The sequence below is a fragment of the Melitaea cinxia genome, chromosome 16 (genome assembly GCF_905220565.1).
Source record: "Melitaea cinxia chromosome 16, ilMelCinx1.1, whole genome shotgun sequence".
Taxonomy (NCBI): domain Eukaryota; kingdom Metazoa; phylum Arthropoda; class Insecta; order Lepidoptera; family Nymphalidae; genus Melitaea; species Melitaea cinxia.
In genome coordinates, this window is record NC_059409.1 from 1478663 (window position 1) to 1504745 (window position 26083).

Below are 26083 nucleotides of genomic sequence, written 5' to 3' on the forward strand. Positions count from 1 at the left end.
TTTACTCAACTAATAATACCATCACTATAATATAAAATAATAAAAACTTACTTAAATTACACTTATCCAAAAACGATTAATATTAATATCGATAACTCAGTAATTGATTTTCACATCACTACCTCCATTCGTCGATGCATACAGTAACGAAATATACTCTGGTCGCTTCACTAGTCTAAACAAATAGCCAAATATAAAAAAAAAAAACCAAAGAAAACATATTAATAAAAAAATAACTAAAATTATTATATATGTATATCTGTTTTAATAAAAAAAAGGTGAAAGTGTTGTGTATTTCATAAATAATTTTTTTTACACATATTTCGATAACGATTGAATTATATTTATTGAAAATATGAAAATATAAAGTACTTTGTTATCAAATTTGACCCCAGAATTAGTGAAAAAAATTGCAATTAAATAAAATTTAAATAAAATCACTCAATTAGAAACAAAAACAAAAAGACTTACATTTACTCATTGTAATCATATAAGGACTAAAAATGGGTTGTAAGCTATCTCAACTCGCAGCGTCTGAGTTCAGTCAAGATCCCTTGGAGCGACCTCCACCACCTTCCGACCCTCGTTCACCTCTCACCGCCAAACAGCAATACAGCATCATGGCATCATGGAAAGGAATATTCCGACAGATTGAGACTACGGGAATTATTTTATTCGTTAAGTAAGTCTTTTTATCTTCATTAAATTTAAAAGGTCTTCATCAATAAAAACTCGTTTCTCCTATTACTATGTGAATTAGATATATAATTTACATCAGAAGTTTATGAACAAAATATCCAAAATCAAAGATTACCTTTTAAATTGTTACATTACAACTTATGGTCCAGATAACAAATTATTTATCATAATTAAACAACTTTTTCGGATTTTATCGCGGTTAATTAAGTTTTTTAGAAGCCTGACGTTTCGGATAGTTTACAGCAACCATGGTCACGGGAAGACTCTCGTACACTTAAGTTGTTTTATTATAATGAGTGAAATTCGCGTAAACATTAGAAAATATTCGCCACGGTTCGCTTAAACCGAAAGTAAAAATCATCATATCAAAAATTTCGCTCTGGCGGGTACATCGTTCCATAGCTTAATTGGCTAGAGCGCCGACACGGTCAGTCGGAGACGCGGGTTCGAATCCCGCTGGAGCGGTCAATTTTTGATATGATATTCAAAAATGTTTAGAAAATATATTTTAAGCAATATTCAGAGAATCAAGACTGTTTTTTTATATAAGTAGGTCGTCAAACAAGCGTTGGCTCACCTGATTGTAACCTATTACCGTAGCATATATATATATATATATATATATATATATATATATATATATATATATATATATATATATATATATATATATCTGTAACACCAGAAACATAGCAAGCTCGTTGCCAACCCTATCCCCAATTCCCCCCATTAGCTCTGGTCACCGTACTCACCAACAGGAACACAACACTGCTTGAAAGCAGTATTATTTAGCTGACTTAACACTTACTGTATAGATTATATGTGTACCTATATCAAACTGAAAGTATTAAAAACGACCTTAAAAATCGCTAATAGAAATTTTAAACAAATCATTTTTATCACAAACAGTTTTCAACACAAATTTCAATTAGTTTTAAATCACTTATCATAAACCTAACCGACTTTTTAATCATGTTGCATTATAATGCAATTAACAAACAATAAAAATACAATTAATGACAGCGATAACAATTAACCATTTGTAAGCGTCCAAGTATTGATATCAAGAGCTATCAATCGTTAAGAATGAATTGAACTGTAGCCAGACTTGCCTTCTATATTGTTTTTTGTCTTGGTGTACAATAAAGAAGGCTTACTTACTTACATGTTCAAGAATTAGTCATTGAAATAAACAACCCATAGTATGTATCTCTGTCATGCGAGGGTTTGTCCTGTGCATCTTTCCCCGTATTCATTACAGCCTATACAGTCCACTGCTGGACATAGGCCTCCACAAGTTTACGCCAAAAATAACGTGAACTTATGTGTTTTGCCCATAGTCACCACGCTGGGCAGGCGGGTTGGTGACCGCAGTACTGGCTTTGTCGCACCGAAGACGCTCTTTCCCCGTAACTTATATAAAAATAATTACAGTATATTCTATATAAAATAACAAAAAAAAAATCAATAATAATAAAAAAAAATAGATGAAAGGCGATATACAGAATGAAATAATGATAATCACTTAAAAAATGTCGCAATATTAATAGCGGGAGTGCGAATTTATATTTAAAAAAAGTATATATCATTTTAAGTATTCATAGTAAAGAATTTCCAGCAAAAGAACTATTTTCAAACTTCGAACGTATATTTTCCTCAACAATATAAATGCATATGTGTATATTGTTAAGAAGGATGTATTTGTACAACGACCTTTTTGATAAGTGTAGCGGAAATTGAACGAAGCTAAGGCTTTATTCATAGTAGTGTTGAGTCCAAATGTCGTAAAACGTTATAAAATGTATGACGCATTTGTCGGACTTTGTAAATTTTTTTTTTTTTTTAATTTTTGAACTTTGATTTTTTTCTGGTAGGTATATAATAATTGCGATGACGCGTTAACGCAATGTATATAGAACTGGCTATTGCGCTAACAGTCATAGGTCGTTGAGTGTGAGACGTTTATAAATTATTTGTACATTATTATTAAATATATGAATATGACATTCATTTAAATAAAAAACAAAATGATAAAGATTCATTTATTATACAGAATAAACTTTTCATCTGTGTTCATCATTTGTAAATTTAATGTTACTCTTGTCGCATTAGTACGTTTTTATTGGTGACACAGTTGCCGTGTGGTTATGGCAGTAAAGAATATAGCCACCCCTGTTTTCCCGTGGTTATCGTAAGAGGCGACTAAGGGATAATACAGTTCCACTACCATCGAAACTTAAAAAGCCGACCGATGGCGGGATAACCATCGAACTGCTGGCTTTGAAATACATAGGCATGACTGTATTAAGCTAAAGTGATGATGATGAATAATGTGTAACTCAATTAATGCCTTTGATTCAACTTCTTTTCGAACTTATAAATACGATAGCTTTAATGTATAGTATGAGGTGTGTGCGTAACCTTACGAATATATAATGTACGGAATCGATTTGCAATCAAACTAAAATTTCACCGGTATATAAATAATTTAAGATGTAATACCACATAGGTTACTATTTGACTTGAAAATGAGATTTGATAAATAACTTAAGCAAAAGACAAATGATTTTACAAACATGTTACAATACTTTTTAAAATGAAACTAATTTTTAGCGGGTATAATTGAAAACCGTTACAGTACATTTAAGAAGTGTAAATTGTTTTTTTTTTTATCATAATATCTATATATAAAAGCTTGTACTTTAATATAGCAGTAAATCCAACTTGATCTCCGAAAATCGATGATAAAACATAATGAAATACAAAAAATAAAACGCCTTTCATGATATTTACGACTCTATCTTCGAGAAAAATGATATAATCCTTACTGAGGGTGACTCCTAAGCAAACAAATTCCTTTTGAAGTAAGCCCACTCGCTTTTTCTCACGTACGCTTCATAATAGCGAGTTAGCAAATGTAACGGAAAAAATTGTTTAGATAAATAAAAAGAAAAACTAAGAGTAAGGTTGTTGCGCTGAATATAATTCAAGCGGTTATATCTGTTGGCATTACATTGACACTGACATTAGTTTATGAATTAGGGTTAAGGACTTAATGAATGAACTGAACTTAATCAGCCTATAAATATCCCATTTCCAGGCATAGGTATCTTGTCCGCATAGCTCAGGGAACATAAATCATGCTACAATATTTCTTGGAAATTTAGGAGGTTCTTATCCTCGAACACACATCGAACGATCAATCTCCTTCATATATTCGTCATCCTTACGTGACAAGGGAGAAATAATTCTATTGGTGCAAGATTGAAAACTATCGGAAAAAAAACCGTGTGGAGTCGTGGGATACCAGATAGGAACGAAATTCTTTATTATAAAATATTAATTTCAAGTTCTATTCGAGATATAAAGAAAATTATTATTCGAATATACATTTTTATAATGATTTTTTATAGATAAAAATCAAAAAACTACTTTATAAAATTATCCTAATACCTTTATTTTATTTACAATGATTTATAAAAATAAATAATAATTATTATATCGAATGATATAATAATAATAACCAACTGCAATAATAATAACGTCATCACGTAGACTATACATTAGACACTGTATAGCAATCATACATAGGCTATACATGAAAATCTAACGCTTTTTTTAACGTTACGGACGTTGTTTGCCGGCTAGGGTCAGCAACACCCTATACGGAACTTAGTTCCAAAAAAAAGGGATGCTTTGATTACCTTTAACTAAAATGTACTAGTATGTTGTGGGATTGTATTATACCGCATAACTTTTTACTGGGTGTGTGTTTTATGATTTTTATTTTAATCGAAAGCTAATGTTTATCATGTGGTATCACATTTAAATTTCATCGAAATTTTTGAGTAATCTTTGATAACGCGTATTTACTTGATAATTTTTTCGTCTCCCTACGTTAACTTGTCGATGTAGTTGAAGTCGGTTTTTTTCGTTTGCAAGCAAACACAATTATTATTTTATATGGCAATAATTAAATCATTTGTGCTACTTTAAGGGAATGATTCCTGTAACCTTCTCCCTAAACCTCTGTTATCCTCATTGTCATATATTTAATAAGAATTAGAATAATAGAGACTAAGATTTTTTTTTATTATTTCACTAGAAGATATGGTACGACGAACGACGATATGGAATTTCATATACAAGTGTAAAATCTTAGCGGAAATGGAACAGGGAAAATTATTTTCCGTGATTTTTAAAATACCTATATCCTTCATACGTCTGACTGTACATTTGCTTCTGAATAGCATCCTCAAGGAACCTAACGAAGTACCGTCGATAATACTCATCGGATATTTGCAAATTTACCTTCACTTGTAGTGTAGCAAAAACAAGATCTATGAAAATAATTTAGACCCAAGGGGCCTCCACTCCTCTGTTGCCTCGAGGCCTCCAGACCTCTAAATCCTACCCTGTTTATGTAACAGGTACAGGTGGATTGATATAGTATAGTATAGTTACGTATATATTTTGGCGAATACATATTTAAATCATTCATTCATTCATTGGCCTTAGTCCGTCTATTGTAGACGATTTAGACAGTGTCAGACAGACACTGTGTCGCCTAGGACACTTTTCAGGAAAACGCAGAGTTGCCTAAGCTCTGCGCCACCCTCTCGATCTCACTGGCTAGGCCCACAGGAACGACGAGTCGATACGTGTGGAACCAGTTCGGCTGCAGCAGTCTTTCGCATTTTAGAGCTATGCCACGAATGCTTGACGGAGACCCCATTCCGAGATTCAAATGAAGTTTTCCTTCTCTAGGACCCTGACGAAATTTAAATCATACGTGTGTTATTATTTCACCCAAAACAGAAAGCATGGTACACAGTGCACACTGCCTCAACAGGCTAATTAACAGGTTAAAGTCAAAGATTAAAACTGAACTTAATTTATCGGTTTGACTCGACTATTATTCGTATATATATTAGACATATTATGTTGTATATGTGTTTTAATTTAATACCTTACATTTATCCACTAACAAATAGCTAGAATCAGCCGAAATGGTAACACCTACATAAAGGCACTTTACCCTATAGTTTAAGAATTTTATAACCTACTTTTAACTTCTTCAAAGCCTTGACTGTTACCATCATTACGCTCGACGGAGTCTAGTAAGAAAGTTCCTATTACCGCGCTATTCCAAATCTTATATTCCAAAGTTCCTTTTATAAAGACAACTAAAGTTCAGTAACTAAACACTTTACTAGCTCAAATGAAGAAAGTCGGGATAAAAGTGGCATACGTGTCATTCTAGTTTCCCAGCTTTATGTGATAAGCTTTATTACAATCAGCTCAAATTTTACTAAAATAAATACGACGAAATTCTCGAGAGTTATATTTATCTAAAAAAACGAGCGTGCTTTAGACCACACGACTGCAGTAAAACTTTTTATCTTCAATAACTTATATCTTCCTCTTAACTTTCGTTCGTTTCGTCCGATCACATTTTTAGTAACGCTCTCGTCACGCATTCACCAGCTTACTCCCAAGTCAAGCGTGCGTAAAAAAGTTTTTCTTCAAAATTTTCGATTTTAACCCCTCGGCTCGCTTGTGTGGACATAAGTAAGAAAAAATTGCTTCCGGTATACACAGCTCATCTTCTTCTACTTCCTAATTATATTTTATGGATATTAAACGCTGTAAATTTTTAAGGGTTAAAATTTACGAGAATGAACCTGAAAAAGGATATTTTTTAATATACAACTAGGTCGGCAAACAAGCGTACCGCTAACCTGATGGTAAATGCTTACCCTAGTCCATAGACGCCTGCAACACCAGAAGCATCGCAAGTGCGTTGCTGACCCTACCTCCTACCCCCACATGAGTTCTAGTCACCTTACTCATCCCAGGAACACAACTTTGTTTGAAAGCAGTATTATTTAGTTGTGATCTTCTGTAAGATCGAGGTACTTCCCCAGTCGGCTCCAGAGTATGAGCAGGATATTTCGTGCTGTACCCTACCTCAGTTACCACAATTAATTTTTTTTTCAAATCAAAAATAAAATAGTATCTATAAATATTCAAATTATACTGTAAAATATTGTTTTTGTCTCCATTCTGTCGTCAGTCCAGTCAGTCCCATATATACGAGTATTATACACATTGAACTTCCGAGTAAATATGGCGTTACATCAAAAAAATATAACAAACTATTTAAAAAAAAGAATCTATCCTAAACAAAGAACATTAAAAATTTACATTATACGTTTGAAACTTGAAATAATACGAAGACAATATTTACAAATAAAATAATTGCAAAAGTAAAAGAAAAATCCTCCATCTCGTGACCATGGTTTCTGTTAAGTATCAAAATATAAAAAACCTAACAAACCGCGATAAAATCCGATAAGTTGTTTCATTATAATGAGAGGAAAATACCAAATGATATACGAAAACTTCGTATAAGAAAGAAAAATCTATTACGAGATAGATAGGTACTCTAAAAATGTATTGTTTACGTAATTGGATGCTGTGTATCTTCAACGAGTGAATAACAAACACAGACTTAATTTGTTTTCTTTATATTAATATTTTTCCAATATCCTTTGTTTATTTTTAATGTGGAAATTATATATTGATACAAATTCGAGCTTCGTAGTTAAACCATTACATAGTATAAAACAAAGTCCCTTCTAACTGTCTTTATGATAGATCTTTAAAACTACGCAACGGATTTTGATGCGGTTTCCTTTAGTAAATAGAGTGATTCCAGAGGGAGGTTTACGAGTATATGTATAATACATGCATAATATAGTAGAGGAACACTGATAGGTTTTTTCAACCAAGCGAAGCCAGGGTGGGTCGCAAGTTGAAAATAAATAAATATATCAACTCTTCAAACTCAACGGCCCACATTGAAATGAAAATTTCAAAGATTCTAAACACAAGCACGAACCGTGAGAAACATGGTATTGGGGGCAGTTGGGCAGCAGATGCGTGCTTCATTTTCACGGCGTATACTTACAATTGTCCCCAACCAGAATCAAAGCCGTGATAGCTAACACTAGATAATCAAAGAACATAAGTGTACATATATGGTAACTAGGAAATAAGTGTACATATACGATAACTAGGCAAATAAGTGTAAATATAGACATAGATAAGAAAAATCATAATGTTAGAAATTAGAAAGCAATTATGTGTATACTTCTGCATAAACAGTATTTAGTAAGGATAAAAAAAAAAAAAAAAAAAAAAAAAAAAAAAACCGTCGGCGTCGGACCACGTCCTAGTTTTACTAGGCAGTCACAGGACTGTCGATCTGTAGTATAATAAGTAGAAAAATCGCCTGTAGTATTATAATGCATGCATGATAAACAAAGGCACGGGCATTTTGAGCCTGTGGATCAAAATTTATAAATAAAAAAAAAAAAAAAAAAAACACTAGATAATCAACCATTAGCTGTTACCACTGTGAAATATAGTAGAGGTAATGCGTCGATAAAATGTAGCTTTTACTAGTAAATAATAAAGGGTATGTATGTTTAACATGTATTTATAAAATACGGGCTTAATTTAGTTCATACAATTTAGTAGTCTTTAAAGGGTTTATCATTTTTATTAATAAGTTTTATCGTAATTGGTAACAATGAATAATGAAACTTGAACGGCTAGTTGTTTCAGAATTAATTTATATTTCCGTATGAAATGGATAGAAATAATTATAATTAGTCTGTATTTGTAATTTATATGTTCGTAGTAATATTGACCTTATTTGAAGGTAATATTACGTTTTGTACAAAACGTTGAAAGGTGATAAAGTTAATACGACCTTTTTATATGTAACACATTTTTAACGCCTTAACAACCCATTAGATGAAATTTATAATAAATTCAAGGTACTAGATGACTAGAGCATTTAACAAAAACCTATATTGTTTGGAATCCATATTTTCTACTAGATCGTGATCATCTCCGGTTCAAGTGATATACAATCGTTGTAAGTTATGTTTGGTTGATTTTATTTAACACTAGCCAGTATTAGCGCGGCCATTTTTTTCGTAAAAAAACCGACTTAGTCTTTTTTTTAAACTTTCTATGCCATGACAATAACGAAAAGAAAAAAAAAGAAAAATTTAATTTGGTGCAGATATTCCGAAGCTATGCGCGTAGGTATATATATATATGGAAGGTTATTTTATTTATAGATTAAATTAATTGGAACGAAGTTCCTTACGGCAGGCTTGACATTTGGCTGGGCGACCGAACTGAAAAACATGTGATACTAAAACCGTAGGAAAAATATCTAACGGAAGTGACGTAATATCAGTCACACGTAGTGTTGCCCAAATGCAAGAACAAGACGAGACTTAGCCAGTCTTGGTCTTGGTCTTGCGCCAATACACCTGGTCTTGGTCTTGGTCTTGGTCTTGCGCTCCCAGTCTTGGTCTTGGTCTTGGTCTTGCGCTCCCAGTCTTGGTCTTGGTCTTGGTCTTGCAGCAAGAGTCTTGCAAGTCTTGCAATTACCTATTAGTCTATTACTATTTATTAAAGTTTACTTTAAATCTTAGAAAAACGTATTAGAATTGGAACATTGTGAGCTTGAATTAACATAGCCATAGTAAAGATCAAGCAGATTAATAAATAACTGAAGATTTGATAAGAAATTCGAAAAATCCACTGACCTATATGTCGTTTTCCATGGAAGTAACTGTTGTTTAATAAACATTTATGATTTATAAGCTTACATTTGCTAAAACATGTAAAAAAACAAATTAATTACAATAACTTGACTGTATTTTAAAGAACAATACTTATCTGTCTAGAAAGAGATTGAACCCTCAACTTATAAGAAATTTAATAAAAGAGTTTTACGATTTATCATTTATTTGAATAAAAAATAAAATACAACACAAATCAACAGCTTTATCATTAGGTTATGATACTTTATATCAATTTTTTTGACCAAGAATTAATACAAAGTAACCATCTGGCTGACTCATCACTTAACCTATTTCTATGTTTTCTAATTACTAATGATGCTTTAGAAAATAACCTCTCAGCAGGTACTGAAGTTGCAGGTATTGAGAGAAAATCACGGGCCATTTTCGATAAAATCGGATACTCTGTCTCATGCGTCCTCCACCAATCTAAAATGTCTTCCGAGCTGGCAGTTCTTGGTTTTCTCAGGTACTCCTCCAACTCGTCTATCACTAAGCCTTGAAGACAAGATCCAGATGACGTCGAGGGACATTCATAGAGTTTATCAAAGTCTATTACGTCTTCATCTTCATCACATACTTTATTTTCTTTTTCTGGTAATTCCAGAGATTTGTTCAGTGAGTGTAGACTTTTATATTCTTCATAAAGTTCATTGAACTTGCGCAGACTTTCTGTTTTAAGTTGCTTCCCCCACATTGTCAGGTCAAAAGTCTGAGCCTTATGCCTTGGGTCTAAAATTAAAGAAGTACAATAAATCCAGTTGCTCTTCTTGTAATGTTTAAGCATTTTGTCTCGAGCTGCTTGGAAAGCTAGAATGAGCCTTTCATCCACTTCAGATCGATTAGGTTTCTCATCTAACTGTTTTACCATGGATTCAATTTTATCTAGCAAGAGATTGAATGATACAATGACTAGCGGTAATGTAACATATTTGTCTCCACCAAGTTTTGTACTTAAAAGTTTAAAGTTTATTAGAAATTTATGTAATTTTTCGAGTACCTGCCATTCATTAGCTGTGATTTGAAAATCATTTAATTCGGTGACAGAACTGCACAATATGTCAATGCCCGCTCTCACTTTTAAACCAAATCCAATCATATCATGTGTGGAATTCCATCTCGTTGGACAGTCAAGAATGGCATTTAGATTTGATGGCACGCCAGCTGCTTCACAAGCAGACTGAAACTTCTTTTTCACTATCTCACTTCTTTTTATTTTACTGGAAATACTGCGTAACTTTGTTACAGATGTACGCGAGTCAGCAATATTTGGTGCAGATTCTTCATCTTCATCATCCTCAGTTTCGTCTGCATAGTCTTCGTACTGCTGATCTTGCGCGTTAGTGTCAGACTCACAGTGTAATGCTAAGGTCTTTAATAAATCTTGTACACCAAGGTTTAAAATGTGAGCAAAGCACCGGAAATGTTGATTGTCTGAATCAAAGTGTGGCGGCAGCTGTTTGCCCAGTTCATACATAAATTTGGTATTTGCAGTTGCGTTGTCGACCGTGATACCTTGTATTTTATCAATTATGCCATATTCCAATAAACATTCATGGAAAATCGTTGCAATATCTTCCCCAGTATGTCGACCGCGTGATGGTATAAAATCAAGAACTACAGATTGATACTTCCATTCGTTGTCTATATAATGAATTACTATTCATTATATAGATTATTACCCCGTAGTAACTCCTACCAGCAATTGACGTCCACCCATCAATGGTAAAAGACATTTTAGATGATAATTGTTGAAGTCGTTCCTTGAGATTCAATTGGAGCTCTTCAAATCGCTCTTTGACTTTCCTTCTAAGTGTAGACCTTTTAGGAAACACCATATTAGGGCAAATACATCGAAAATATACTTGTGTAGCTTCGTCATCGAAAAATGAGAAGGGAAGATATTTTTTCACCACCCAATCAACTGTAGCTGTCGTGATGTTGTCACTGCTGTTTTCCGACTGAAACAAAACAATAAATCTTGTGTTATTATTTAAAACATACTAGGTTTGAGCGTATAAGAGGAGGAGGTTTGTTGTTGTTAAATCGAGAAAATCGTTAAATTGATATTTGTTATATTAAGGTTGCACTGTACTGTAATTTACCAAAATAAAGTACTTAGTTGTTACTGGCCGATTAAATGAAAATATGGGTGTTTATAAAAAATATTTAAGACGATAATTACATACTTAATATGTCGCACCCCTAGATGAAAACACCACTAACTCAAAAATACTTACGTAAGTTAATGGCGTTTTTGAAAGTATCGCATGAATAGCTACGCAGAGTTAAAATTCTTTTAACTGTTAAAAAAATATTCTTACCTGTCCACTTCTTCCAGCGGTTACTAAAAAGCTTGTGATATCTCCACTTAATTTTGGTTTAACAGGAAGAAATATTTCTGATTCCTTTTTGTGGAAAGATATTAGATGTTTCCTTAAGCCTGAAGTGTTTCTGTTTTTCATTTTTATTTCAAAGTTTTTATGTTGGCACAATTTACAGAAGGCAGTTTGGGATGCATGAATTATTTCGAAAAACTCCTCAAATTTGCTTTTGGGTCTTTTAGATCTGTAACTCAAACTCTCGTTACTCGGACTAGAATAATTTGAATCTTCGTCACTCATATTAAATTGTACACGTGATACGTTTTTAGAAAACAACGAGAATTAGTAAAAACAATTATTAAGTTAGACTCGAAGCACAGCTCAATTGGAAATGACTGGAATTAAAATAATTCCTTTATTTATAGTACGTTTCCTTGCTTTCTACCGCGCCGCCTCGCCACGTGCCGGCTCTATGAAAAGGATGCCGCCACAAATCAAACAATGCCGCGTGCGGCGTACAAACACACACTAAATATTACCTACTTGTACAGACGCGACGCGTGAATAAAATATATGTAAAGAATTAGTGCCAATCACTATTCTTTACATATAAGTCAATGTTTTGGCGTACATCTATACTAATATTATAAAGCTGAAGAGTTCGTTTGTATGTTTGATGACAGAAGTTTTAAAATAAATAAATAAGTCCTGAACGTCACTATACCTCCAAAGTTACTATTCCTCGTGGACGAAGTCGCGGGCACAGCTAGTAAATACTTACTCTCATCATCTCTCTCAGAGATATTCGGGCTGGTAAGTAATACAAAACTCTTATCGCAGGCTTTTTATTTTATTAGTAGGTAAGTACCTACGCTTTTTATATTATTTTATTAGTTTTGTAGAATTTTTTTACACGTTTCAAGTATATTTAAAAGTGGCTACAATATTTATTAAACGGGTGATATTTGAACACTTTTTGCTATTTTTTCTTGTAAAAACTTAAGAAATATAATGACTAAATGTACAATAATAGTACCTAAGTAATTAGTTTAAAACCATATAAGTAAACATTTTTGAATATCGAATATATAGAATTCCTAATGTGAGGGTAACACAAAAATAAAATCGTACATATTAAAAAAATAAATAAAAAAAAACCATATAAGTAATCAATATTATAATATATACTTACTAGAATGAATTAATATGACATCTACTACCTATCCTTACCATTTTATCCTAATCATAATACTACTTGCGTGATCAGTATAATGTATTCATTTTCATTCTAAGCACTCTGAAACTTATTTATTCTTTGGAACACCTGTAGGTACTCTTAAAATTCGAAATTATTTTGCATGAGTATACCTACGCCCTATGGCGGCAATCAAATAGTGTCAAATGTTATGATTTCGACGTGGCGGCAACGATTGTTTTAGATTTCAAAAGAAGCCGCCGGCGCGTGTATCATAACCATGTACTTCCGAAAAGCGGCAAATTTCTTTGAGAAGTAAGTACAAAACCTTTGATGCCGCATTATCAAAGTGCCGATGGTTAAAACATAACTATGCATGCACTCAGTTTGATTTTAATAGATATTTTTTTATTCGCTATGTTTATGGTATTAGTCGTAATGCGCATAGGTCCAGTTTTTCATATTCTTTGATACAGTTTTTTGCGTCTCATAGAATTCCTAAGCGTACCTACCTATACACCGAACTGTTACACCTAACTACTCAGTGAAATAGCGCTAAGTCCTAGCTGCAAGACGCAAGAGTCTTGCAGGCTATGTCTTGTTCTTGCTCAAGTCTTGCACGGTCAGTCTTGGTCTTGGTCTTGCTAAAAATACGCGGTCTTGTTCTTGGTCTTGGTCTTGCAAAAACGCAAGAACAAGACCAAGACTGCAAGACCAAGACTGAATTTGGGCAACACTAGTCACACGACTGTATAATATGACGTTTGTAAAACTAAAATATTAACTAGTAACCTTTTTTTAAATTATTTATGTAATTTTATACTGTCGACAAAAATAAATAAAGACACATGTTTTTTTTATTTCACTTAATAGTTTGAATTATTATTATTATTATTATTATTATTATTTTCTTTGATTTATTTTATTTCACGGTATTTGTTATTTTCTAAAATACTAAATTTCCTAAATACTTTTATGTACTTAATAAAGAACCAATCAACAAAATTTAAAAAAAAATCAAGAACTAGAAAATATATATCGATGCCTAACAGCCAAAAAGGGTTAAGCGACATTTTTTGAGAAACTGAGTTATATATATAGTTAGAATCGAATACAACTATATATATAACTCAGTTTCTCAAAAAATGTCGCTTAACCCTTTTTGGCTGTTAGGCATCGATATAAAATTCAACATTTTTTTTTCAAATTGTGTTGCTTCTATACTATCCGAAGGAACTTCGTTCCTACCTGGTGTCCCATGACACCACATAACTTATTATATTATTTTATTGTAGTTTTTCACGCAGGGCACTGTCATTGATTTAGTATCAGACTACATGAGGGCCTCAAGCTGTGCACTCATAAATTTAAGCTGCAGTATATGATCTTTATTAATTCATTACATATAATTAATTTTAATTTACTTTCTAAATAAATTCTCATATTTTTTTGTCTAGTGGATAAGTTTTTTTTAATATATAAAAAGAATAAAATATTTAAAGTAGATACCACGCACATATTGTGTACAATAATATTTATTTGTTATTCAACATCTCCAATATTTTATGCATCACTACATAGTATAAAACAAAGTCGCTTTCTCTGTCCCTGCACATGTATGTACGCTTAGATCTTTAAAACTACGCAACGGATTTTGATGCGGTTTTTTTTAATAGATAGATTGATTCAAGAGGAAGGTTTATATGTATAATAACATCCATTAAATAGTGGAGAAATACTGTTATTTTTGAGTTTTCTAATGTTATGTCGTAAATATTTATTTTTTTTTCGCTTAAATTGCAAACGCAGGCCGAACCCTACGAGATTTATCAAAATAATGTACTAAGTATTGTACACATTGAAAAGGTCTACAGAAAACTCCGCGATGGTATATACCTATCTCTTATGGATATCCCACAATAACATTTTTTTGTCATTTACTTTTTACGACAAATAATGGCTAATTTTCGAAGCGATTTTAACCAATACAGCATTAATCCTTATCCAATTAAATACCTTAAATACATTGTTGATTTAATATAGATCTATATGGCCCTTTACAGCATATGATTTAAATGAATATTTTCGAAGATATTACAGATTTAAAAATCGCGGTACGTAGCGTTTGCGGCGGTTCCGGTTGGATCGATTTTAATCGTTTTTTCAGTGAATGACATAGGCTATAATTATATTTTATACCCGTGCGAAGCCGGAGCGGGTCGCTAGTTTTTATATATATGTGGTATATTTATCAAAAAACCAAAGGTAAAAAAAGACAAAATTGAAGAAATGGTAAAAGTGTTGGAAATTCGTGCAATATATATATATATATATATATATATATATATATATTTATATATATATTATATATATTTATATACATATTTAAAATACATTTACGTATATAATGTATTTGTAGAATATTCTAAAGTAAACCGAAAAAGCCTTTAGTCCCACTGCTGGACAAATGCCTCATGTCTTAAGATAAAGAGGGCTAAAGCTTCGTCACAGCGAAATAAGTGTCATTTTATAGCATCATAACATAGGTGTTTACGATAACTAATGGTCACCCAGTGATCGAAATGCGAGTCTGTCAAATATATGTCAATGTGAATTCTAAAAAAATAGTAGCATTCCGCACTTCTTATCTATATAAACTATAAGTTTGTGACTTTTCATACTCCTCCGTCCGCGCAATTTTCGTAAAAAGGGCTACAAGTTTTTGCTCCGCGTATTAATCTGTACATATAATAAGAAGTCGGTTAAAATGCTAGGAAAGTCAAAACTGTACATTGAATATTTTTTTAAAAGAATACTTGGGGTGTGATCTACAATCGATACCGAAGCCAAAAATATAGTTTTTAGAATTTTTGTCTGTTTGTCTGTATGTATGTCCGGGATAAACTCATAAAGTACCGCATAGATTTACTTCAAATTTATTAAGAAGTCGGGTCAACATATAGGCTACATATTATCATGCTATCACCTACCGGGAACAAGCAGTGAACCTTTATTTCCTAAACGCATTCTGTAACAACGTGTAATCTAACGATGCATATTTGAATGTTGTTGTTATTATTTTAATAATCATGCTATATAAGCTAGCTTCACACTATAAAAATCACGCAATATAAGTAACTAAGCCGATAAACACAATCAAATGAATATAAGTAGACAAGACAATTTTAAAGCAGCGCCATCTATGAGATTTTTCTGTAGATATGAAATGTAAATAAGAAACGGGTACATGAGTGTTATTTTAAAAGGTATAATCGTAGATAATTTTGGTGCTGTATAGCGTTCACGCAGACGACGTCGCGGGCAGCAACTAGTATATAGATAACTAGGATAATGGATGACCAGAAATATATATTTATTCAGAAATAAATATTACCTGCAAAACGAAAATCGGAACTGCAACAGTCAATGGACTTTAACACCTAACCACCTCCACCAAACCGCTTATAAAAGAACTCACAGTAGCTTAAAAGTCTCACTAAAAATAACGCGGAAAAATCCCACGAATATCACATCTATTCACAAATAAACCCTGGCAGGCTTTTCTACGTCCACAATTTAATTTCTCGGCGCCGCTGGAACCCGGAATGTCAAGTGGCGTATCAGTATTTAGAGGTTTAACATTGTTTCGAGACACGCAAGCCATAAAAGGTAGTTTTGGTTGAAGAATTTTACTCACCTAATTATTTCTGTTGAAATTTTTATAAAATATTTTCGTTATAGCATTCGTGTACAAAAACGTGTGGTTTTATTAGCATTTTCTTTTAAATGAAACAATTACGCCACTGTTATTATTAATGCAACGAATAGTACCCAACCAAAAATAATACACATGGATCTTTGGAAACAGAAAATCGGCTAACTTCGATATCGTAGCGCGTTATAGTCCAAGATCCCCAACCTTAGGACCTTCCTTATTTTCTGATTGAAAAAATATATTCAACTAGCTGTGCCCGCGGCTTCGCCCGCGTTGAAATCAGTTTGTCACAAAGTTTTCCCGGCAAACTTCCAGTGAAACTCTCATCAAAATTGGCTTAGCCATTCCGTAAACCTTCCTCTTGAAGCCCTCTCCATTTGTGAAACCGCATGAAAATCCGTCCAGTAGATTTTGAGAGAATCGATCACATACGCTTTTGGGGACTTTGTTTTATAATACACTAACTGTTGCCCGCGACTACGTCCACGTGGTTATGAAGATATGCATTACTATTAAGATGTTTAACGCAAATTATTTTTTTATTTCAGTCACTTGAAATGCTTATCACTCTGAGTAACTTTTTCAAAGGCACAATTTAGTACAATTTAATAGTTATTTTTATAAAACCTCTCTATACACCACATTTTTAGTTTTATTTTAATGCTGCTTAAATAACTTATCAATCGAACTTATAGCTGCTGTATATGTTTCATATAAACTATCAAATCCAATTAAACCCCCTTAGCGGTGGAATATCGCAAAACCCATTCTTAGCGGACGTCTAGTAACTATAATCTACCTCCCTGCCAAATTTCATCTTTGTCCATCTTGGATGGATGGACCATCCAGCGGTTTTTGAGTCCTCGTGATGAGTGACTCAGTGACCTTTCTCTTTTATATGTATATAGATTACGATGCATTATTTGGACACCTCCTCACCATCTATAGAGCATACATTTTAAATTTCAAGTACATACATACATACATACATACATACATATAATCACGCCTCTTTCCCGTCGGGGTAGGCAGAGACCACTTCTTTCCACTTTCCACGATCCTTACATACTACATACTATTTCAAGTATCTTACCTTAAAAACATAGGACTTTCATACAAACTTCCAACCCCCGTTTTATCCCTTTAGGGGTCGAGTTTCGTTAAATTCGTTCTCAGCGGATGTTTACGTCCTATAAGGAACCTATCTGCAAAATTTCAAGTTTGTAGCTGTTGTAGTTTCGGAGGTTTTGTGATGAGTGAATCAATCTACCATCCCCCGTTTTAACCCCAAAAGGGAGTTTCTTTCTAAAGATACATTATTCGGACACCTTCTCACCATCTAAAGAGCGAACATTTTAAATTTCAAGTCTCTTACTTCAAAAACATAGGACTTTCATACAAACTTTTACCCCCGTTTTACCCCTTTAGGGGCCGAATTTCGTAAAACCCGTTCTTAACGAATGCTTACACCCTATAAGAAGCCTATCTGCCAAATTTCAAGTTTGTAGGTGTTATAATTTCGGAGATTTCGTGATGAGTAAGTAAACCTACCATCCCCCGTTTTAACCCCAAAAGGGAGTTGATTTCTAAAGATACATTATTTGGACACCTTTTCATCATTTATAAGGCATACATTTTAAATTTCAAGTCTCTTACTTCAAAAACATGGGACTTTCACACAAACTTCCAACCCCCGTTTTACCCCCTTAAGAGTCGAATTTCGTAAAATCCGTTCTTAGCGAATGTCTACATCCTATAAGGAGCATACCTGTCAAATTTCAAGTTTGTAGGTGTTATAGTTTCGGAGATTTTGTGATGAGTGAGTCAACCTACCATCCCCCGTTTTAACCCCAAAAGGGAGTTTATTTCTAAAGATACATTATTTGGACACCTTTTCATCATTTATAGAGCATACATTTTAAATTTCAAGTCTCTTACTTCAAAAACATAGGACTTTCATACAAACTTGCACCCCCCGTTTTACCCCTTTAGGGGTCGAGTTTCGTAAAATCCGTTCTTAGCGGATGTCTAAGTCCTATAAGGAGCATACCTGCCAAATTTCAAGTTTCTAGGTGTTATAGTTTCGGAGATTTCGTGATGAGTGAGTGACCTTTCGCTTTTATATATATTATAGAAGATATAGTAGTATAAGGAGTTGCTAAAATACTTTGTATGGATTTTAAACTACAATCTAATTAGTGTCTGGCTATAAATATTGCCGGCAGTCTTCGTCAGATTGTCTGGCAGTATGAATTTCATATTTTTTACAGTATTCTATGAATTTAATAGTTATATTGTATTATACATAGTAGACGACCGCTCTGGTGTAATGTTACTTGTGACCTATCAGCAGCGCACAGTGGGACAGAACCGTGCGTACCGTCTCAAAAATAGTTTTTCGTAATGTTCTATATTGAATATTTTGTTAATGCATATGTCTAACTGAATGTTCAATGCATATTATATAGCAGTTGAAATACACTATTTCTCATTTTTTGTATTAGAATAAGGCTTGCAAGTTGACGCTCAAAATTATGTCAATTATGTAGAACACAATTCCACCAGTTTACATGGTCATATTTGCATTACTTTACCAGCAAATTTGTAAGTGTGATATATGGTTAGAATGGTGATAAAATACTCTATTTAAAAATAATTTAAGTGAACCATTATATTAAACCTGGGGAGGTAAAGAATTTTTATTTCAGGACCTAATATTCTATCCTTATTAGAAACTTTGCATAGACTTTTGACAGTTAGCGGTGTCTGCCCATGTCGTAATTTTGATAGCTTCGTATAGAGCAGCTAATGTAAAAGTCAGGGCAAAAAAAATTGAGTGCCCGAATCTGCCCCCCTTGAAATGAAACGAAAAATGGCTAATGGGGAGAAAATACAAAATATTCCAAAAATTATTTTAGTTCTGATTAATGAGATTTTTGGATATTTAGATCACTTTTGACCTTTTTTTCTTAAACAATATTATCTATTTACTCAATCTTTAGGCAAAGTGGGAGTTTTGGGTAATGTATTAGTATGTAGTATATTTTTTTTGTCGTGCGGTCAGATGTGGTTAATGTTTTGTTATCACTGTGTGAATTACATGTTTCTCATATATTTTATGTATTATAGGTTATGTATTAGTAAAGTAGTTAAAAATAAAAACAAAATGAGTGAATTTGTTGTGCCTCGACGAGTATTATGCGAATTTTTATTGGCCATGGAACAAAATCAGAAGATATTCAAAAATGCTTAGAACAACACCACCATTTGTCGTCTGAAAAAAATGAATTAATTGTGAAACGTATTCAAAAAACGCTTATAACAGCGTTTAACGATTGGTGGACCAAATCTAACCGAACTAAAGAACGTTTCTTTAGTAATAATATATATATATATATAAGCTTGAGCGCCTTCAAAATCTTTGCATACGGTTCATATTTGGTCTTCGCAAATATGACCACGTTTCTGAATTTCGCAATTGTCTCAAGTGGCTTCCGATTCGCTTTCGCAGGAATACTCACATACTCTCGCTACTATATTGTATACTTTTTCATTCTGATACACCTCTGTACCTTAAGGAGCGTTTCAAGTATCTTTGTAATACACACGAACGCACCCTTAGATCTGAGTCTACTTTGATGCTCGAAACCCCAGCTCACACTACTTCTTTTTACTCCAATTCTTTTTCAGTTAAAGCTGTTCATCTTTGGAACGCTCTACCTCTTCCTATAAAACAAGCCCAATCCCTGTCTTGCTTTAAAAAATACCTCAAGGCGCACTATTTGTCACTTTGTACGTCATAATTGTTTTTATCTCTGCATAACATATTGTAGGAGTATCGCTTCACTTGTATTTTGTATTCTATGCTATTATTCATATTATATGTATTTCGTTTATATGTAGGTATAGTAAATTTATGCGTATGTATATATATGTGTATGTATGTCTGTGTATATATATATGTGTATATATATATGTGTATATATATATGTTTGTATGTATCTATGTATGTATTGTTCTGTATATGTATGTGTATTTGTACTCGATAGTTGATATTGTTCTAGGTGACACTAATTGTCACTTCTCTGTATACACTTCCCTACCGCTTTTTCACTACGCTGTGTCCTATATGCCCAAAGGTTGTCTGGAAGAGATCGCTACTCTAGCGATAAGACCGCCTTTGTACACTGTTTTATTTTTATTTATTTTTTTTATTTGTAATATGTTATTGTGTTGATTGTTGTTGTGTACAATAAAGAGTATCTATCTATCTATCTATCTAATATATCGTGGTTAGACGGTGAATTTGACAGAAAAATTTGGTGAATATACTCGTGCAACCGCACAACTGTACGTAACAAAATATATGTGGTATAATATGCCTTCTTCAGTACATAAAATCTTAATACATGGGGAAAGTATAATAAGACATTTTGCTGTTCTGCCCATTGGTCATTTATCTGAGGATGCCCAAGAATCGCGTAATAAAGATTACATCATGCTAGAAAATGCTCTAGGTCCGCAACAAACGAAGGCGTATTTCATGGTCTTCTATTTACGTCAGATCCTTATATATCAAGTATCAGAAAACCACCAGTCACTATATCCAAGAAATTGTTAGAGGAAGCTTAGAACCTCTTAGCTATTTAAATCGAAATAATTTCATACATTATTTGTAAAAAATATTTCTGGAGTCGGTTATTCTATATTTGTCATTTCTTTAAATGTAAGATTCATATGTAATATAAAATAACATAAAATAGGTTTATTAATATCATAAAACTGTAAAATTATAATTCAATAAGTTAACCAAACCATGGTTTAATATTAAAATAATACATTTTTATTTTGTTTTATTTTATTTTATATTATTTATTAAACATTTGACAATGATACATTCATTATTGGATTGTATGTACTTTGGAGACACTACATACCAAATTTCAGCGATTTACTTCAATAAACAAAAAAGTTACAGATTTTTGAGACGGTACGCACGGTTCTGTCCCACTGTGCAGCGCCTCAACACGGTCACAGGTTCGATTCCCGCTCAGAGTGGATATTTGTGTTTATGCAAATATTTGTTTCCAGTCTGGTTGTTAGTCCTTTTACTCCCCACCGTTCCTCGAAGAGCACGATAAGCTGTCGGTTCCGGATGCTATCGTGTACACCTGATAGCGATCGTTACTCACAGTAGGGAAAATATTCGCCAACGCGCATTGGAGCAGGGCGGTGGATTAAGCTCTAATACTTCTCCTACATGGGGAAAGAGGCCTATGCCCAGCAGTGGGATATTACAGGCTGAAGCGTTACGTAAATATAACAGTTTGTCCATTAAAAATAAGAAAGGTCTGCAGTGCCTGGGATCTTACACTATTATATTTGTCATACAAAATACTGACAGTCCGATACGTCACATATGTAGGTAATGTGCGTCAGAGACACGGCTCTACGGAGTTCAAATTATCCGACTGTTTCTTTTCAAAGGTCGATGTGCATTACTTATGGCCGGGTACTGTAATTTTATTGTCTACTAGCCGTGCCCGCGACTTCGTCTGCGTGAAATGTAACAAAAAAGTTATTTTTAAGTTCACTGAGCTTTAAAATAAATAAAACTCTAACATAAAAGTAGCCATAGTTACTCCTTATTACATCAGCTATCTGTCAGTGAAAGTCCCGTCAAAATTAGTCTAGCCGTTTCAGAGATTAGCCGGAACAAACAGACAGACAGACATACAGACAGACAAAAATTGTAAAAAATGTTCTTTTGGTATATGGACCGTCCATATGCATTTAGTAAAAAGCGGTTATTCTAATATTACAATCAGACACTCCAATTTTATTTATTTATTTAGATTGTGTGAAATTATAAATTGTTTAAGTAATTTTAGTTTTCGTCCATATTGACTTTACTTGTCATATATTTACTGCTCTTTTCTTACCTATTATCTAATGTATTATTCACAACGTACTTTATAATGCCTATAAGCATCACTCAAAAAATAGTTTGCACACAAATTACTATTTGCTTAGTTGGCGTACTCGCCTGTTATCTGGTTGTGACTTATTTTTGTCAATGTGTCTATATATTATAGTATCCATGGTGTACAGTTAACTGAGTTAGAGCACAGCAGCAACTGAGGTAGAGGTACAGCATGAACTATTCTGCTCAAATGACCTTACAGAAGATAACAGTTGTATAATAATGCTTTCAAGCAATGTTGTGTTCCTGTGATGAGTAAGGTGACCAGAGCTCCTGAGGGTCGGGTCGGCAATCCATCCTCACCAATTTCCGCATTTACAACATTAAGATAACCACCAAAACCCCAAAAATAAGGTCTCATACTTATACATATCTATTTCTTCCTTATTATAGTTAATAAGTCAATGTAATTTTTGGTTATAGGTAACTTTATATCAAGAATAATATTTGTTATATAAAATGTTTTAAAGTTAGTTTAAGTAAAAACAAAGTTGCTTTTATAAGGGAAAAGCATCGGAATATTTCATCAGAAATCAGAAATTTCCACGAGAGCAACAGGCTTTGATTTCACTCGTTTAAAATGTAAATCTACCGAACGGTGTATGTTTTAGAAGTTTTAAATAAAAATACAAAACTACTTTTTTTCCATTTACCTATTGTTGGGTTTTTGTTAACTTTAAAAAAGGATCAGGTTTTTGATGGGAATGTCTGTAATTTTTCGTGATTATTAATAATTTCTTAATAAAAGTAAGAGAAGTGAAATAGGGACATTTCCAGCAAATTAGGAGATGATGATAAAATATCAGTAAAATCGAGGCAGCACCTTAAATTAAAAAGATATTTGTCAATCTATTTTTATGTGCAAGTCTAATATACATAGGCTTAATAATTCTATAGAAATTTAGTGATGGCCTGTTGATGAACACTGTAAATTCCAGGGGTTATACAGGTTGGTGGATTTTGCGAGATGGATTTTTTTTTGGTGCTCCATTTAGATTATATAATCGATCAACTGAGTAACGAACCGGGATCTACAGCTTCACGTGCTCTCCGAGACTCCTCGAGACCCACTAAAACATTAAAACAAACACCAGAAATAAATACTTATACAATTACACCCCACCACAAACCCAAAATCAAAACGATTTTCTATATTTAACACAGCATATTTTTAACATCGAATTCCTTAAGATCTTAATTCCTTTAATATAATTTTAATCCAGTAATATATACATCCCAACAAACGGAGGAACTTTTGTTGGAACTCCAAATATGATCATAACTCTACACCTGACTACGATAAATCCGCTATTAAGCTCCACTCAGTAAATCAGCTGCCCTACATTATTAAAACCTCGCAGACGGTTTTATTTTTAGCACGTACTCTAAATTAAAAATCGTTAGTAATAAAAGGGCACTTAACGGGATTATTTTAACAGTATTTTAAATTGAACCACTGGATTCAAACGTAGTAAAATACTCAAATGTATTTTATAGATATATATGTATTAATTATTGACTAGCCCGTTGGCACAGTTTGCCCTGCTTTCTGTTCAGCGGGTTGCGGGTTCGATTCCCGCCTGAGTCTGGGTGTAATATAATATTTCTATTTATATATGTATTATTTCTATGTATGTTTATGAAAAAACAATAGTTATAACAGGCGGATGTTACCTGTAACTGAAGTATTAAGTTGCTTACCATAGGAACAGACGACTGTGTGTGTATGTTATATGATATTTATTTATTTATTATTATTTATTAATTATTCGGTCACCAAACCGCCTGCTCAGCGTGGTGAGTATGGACAACATACATAAGTTCACGCCATTTTTGGCATGAACATGTGGAGGCCTATGTCCAGCAGTGGACTGCGATAGGCTGAAGTGATGATGATGATGAAGTGATGATGTATTAATTTCAAGTAAAAGCGTGTTTTTATTAAAAAAGTACTCGTTTACTAGTAGCTCTATTTTAAAATAAAAAGCCAGCGTAATTATATACTAATAAAAATGATATAATATTGCAAAGCGTAAACTTAAACCATTTGAATTAATTTTAACCAAATTCCAAAAAAAGGAGAAGGTTCCCAATTCGATTGTATTTTTTATGTGCTACCTCAGTACTTTTGACTGATGATTTTGAAGATTCTTACTTTAATCGAAAACTAATCATGCTTGTCAAGTGTTCTGATTTAAATTTGATCGAGATCCGATTATTACTTTTTTTGTATAATGCGTATTTACTTGACTAATTTTTCGTCTACCCACGTTCTCTTATATGTCGATGTGATCGAAGTAGGTTTTTTTAGTTTGCGAAAAAACATAATTATTTGTGGAATGTTTGAGTTTTCTAATATTTCCCGGAAAATTCTTACCAAATGAAACACTGAAAATTTGGCAGAAAACACCAAACCTCAGACATTTTTAAATTCACTTTTGCTTGACAGTTCGCAATACTGGACATCCGTCGAGATAGCTACTCGTAGTTGGATATGTGTTTGAATAAACGTATGAATTGTCCGAGCCGAGATGGCTTATGGATGGGACGACGTATTTTAGATTAGCATTTGAAGTGGTTGACTCGAAAAGGCTCAGTGGACGGATTCATGTGAAGCCATCCATAAAAGCTAACAGTCCAGGAGCTAAACTAATCTTTAAAAGGTGATCTCATAAAAGAATATATTATTGGATGATTCTATGAAAACTATGAAACATTTACTTCCATTAAACTCAATGAAGCAACATAAAAAATGAAATCCATATACTTCACAGTACATGTAACAATAGGATGATTTACATTCTGATTCAGGGTAGCTGAATCATTCAAGCCTTAACTTATTCGATTATGATCATTAATATCAAATAAAGACCCTGTTTGCTCGGCATATGCTCCAGAACATCACCAAGTTTTGAATCGATTCTAAGTTTATAACTTGCATAAGGCTGAGGTTTCACCGCTAGGTGATTTAATTTGGAAAGATTATTTAGAGATATGTTTGTCAATTCTATAGGATTATTCACATTTTTGATCTCAATATATTTTGTGAACTCAATATATTTAGAGAACTACTATTTCTTCTTATTAATGGTTCAAACAAACAAACTTGTCATGAAATCAAAAGTGATATGACTTTCTTTTGATTGTTTTTTTCCTGGGAGGATTTCTCCCTGGGGATTGGGGATAGGATCGGCAACGCACTTGCGATGCTTCAGGTGTTGCAAGCGTCTATAAGCTACGAAAGTTTGCGGACCTGATTGTCTAAAAAAATCCTTTACTTTGTCACTTTCTATGAAGATCGATATCATTAAGATTATATAATCTTCACACAGCCTTAAACAAAGACAGGGTGTTCTTGTTTTGCCAATGACGAACAATTTCCAACCAAAATATTTTCCTTCAGTCAACACTTATTTTACCTTTTGTCTTTCTATAAAATATACATAATAGCTACATATATTACGATTCTCTTGTAAATATGAATTTTTTGTCAGTTAA

General features: G+C 33.0%; 1 protein-coding gene across 1 annotated transcript in view; it reads left to right on the forward strand.

Moving 5' to 3' along the window:
* The first annotated feature begins 503 nt into the window (after positions 1-503).
* The window catches only part of LOC123661127 (neuroglobin-like), a 35083-nt gene continuing 9503 nt past the window's right edge, over positions 504-26083 (forward strand). Inside the window, exon 1 of the mRNA XM_045596124.1 lies at positions 504-682. Coding sequence (XP_045452080.1) covers positions 504-682 — 179 coding nt within the window. The remainder of the gene's footprint in view (positions 683-26083) is intronic.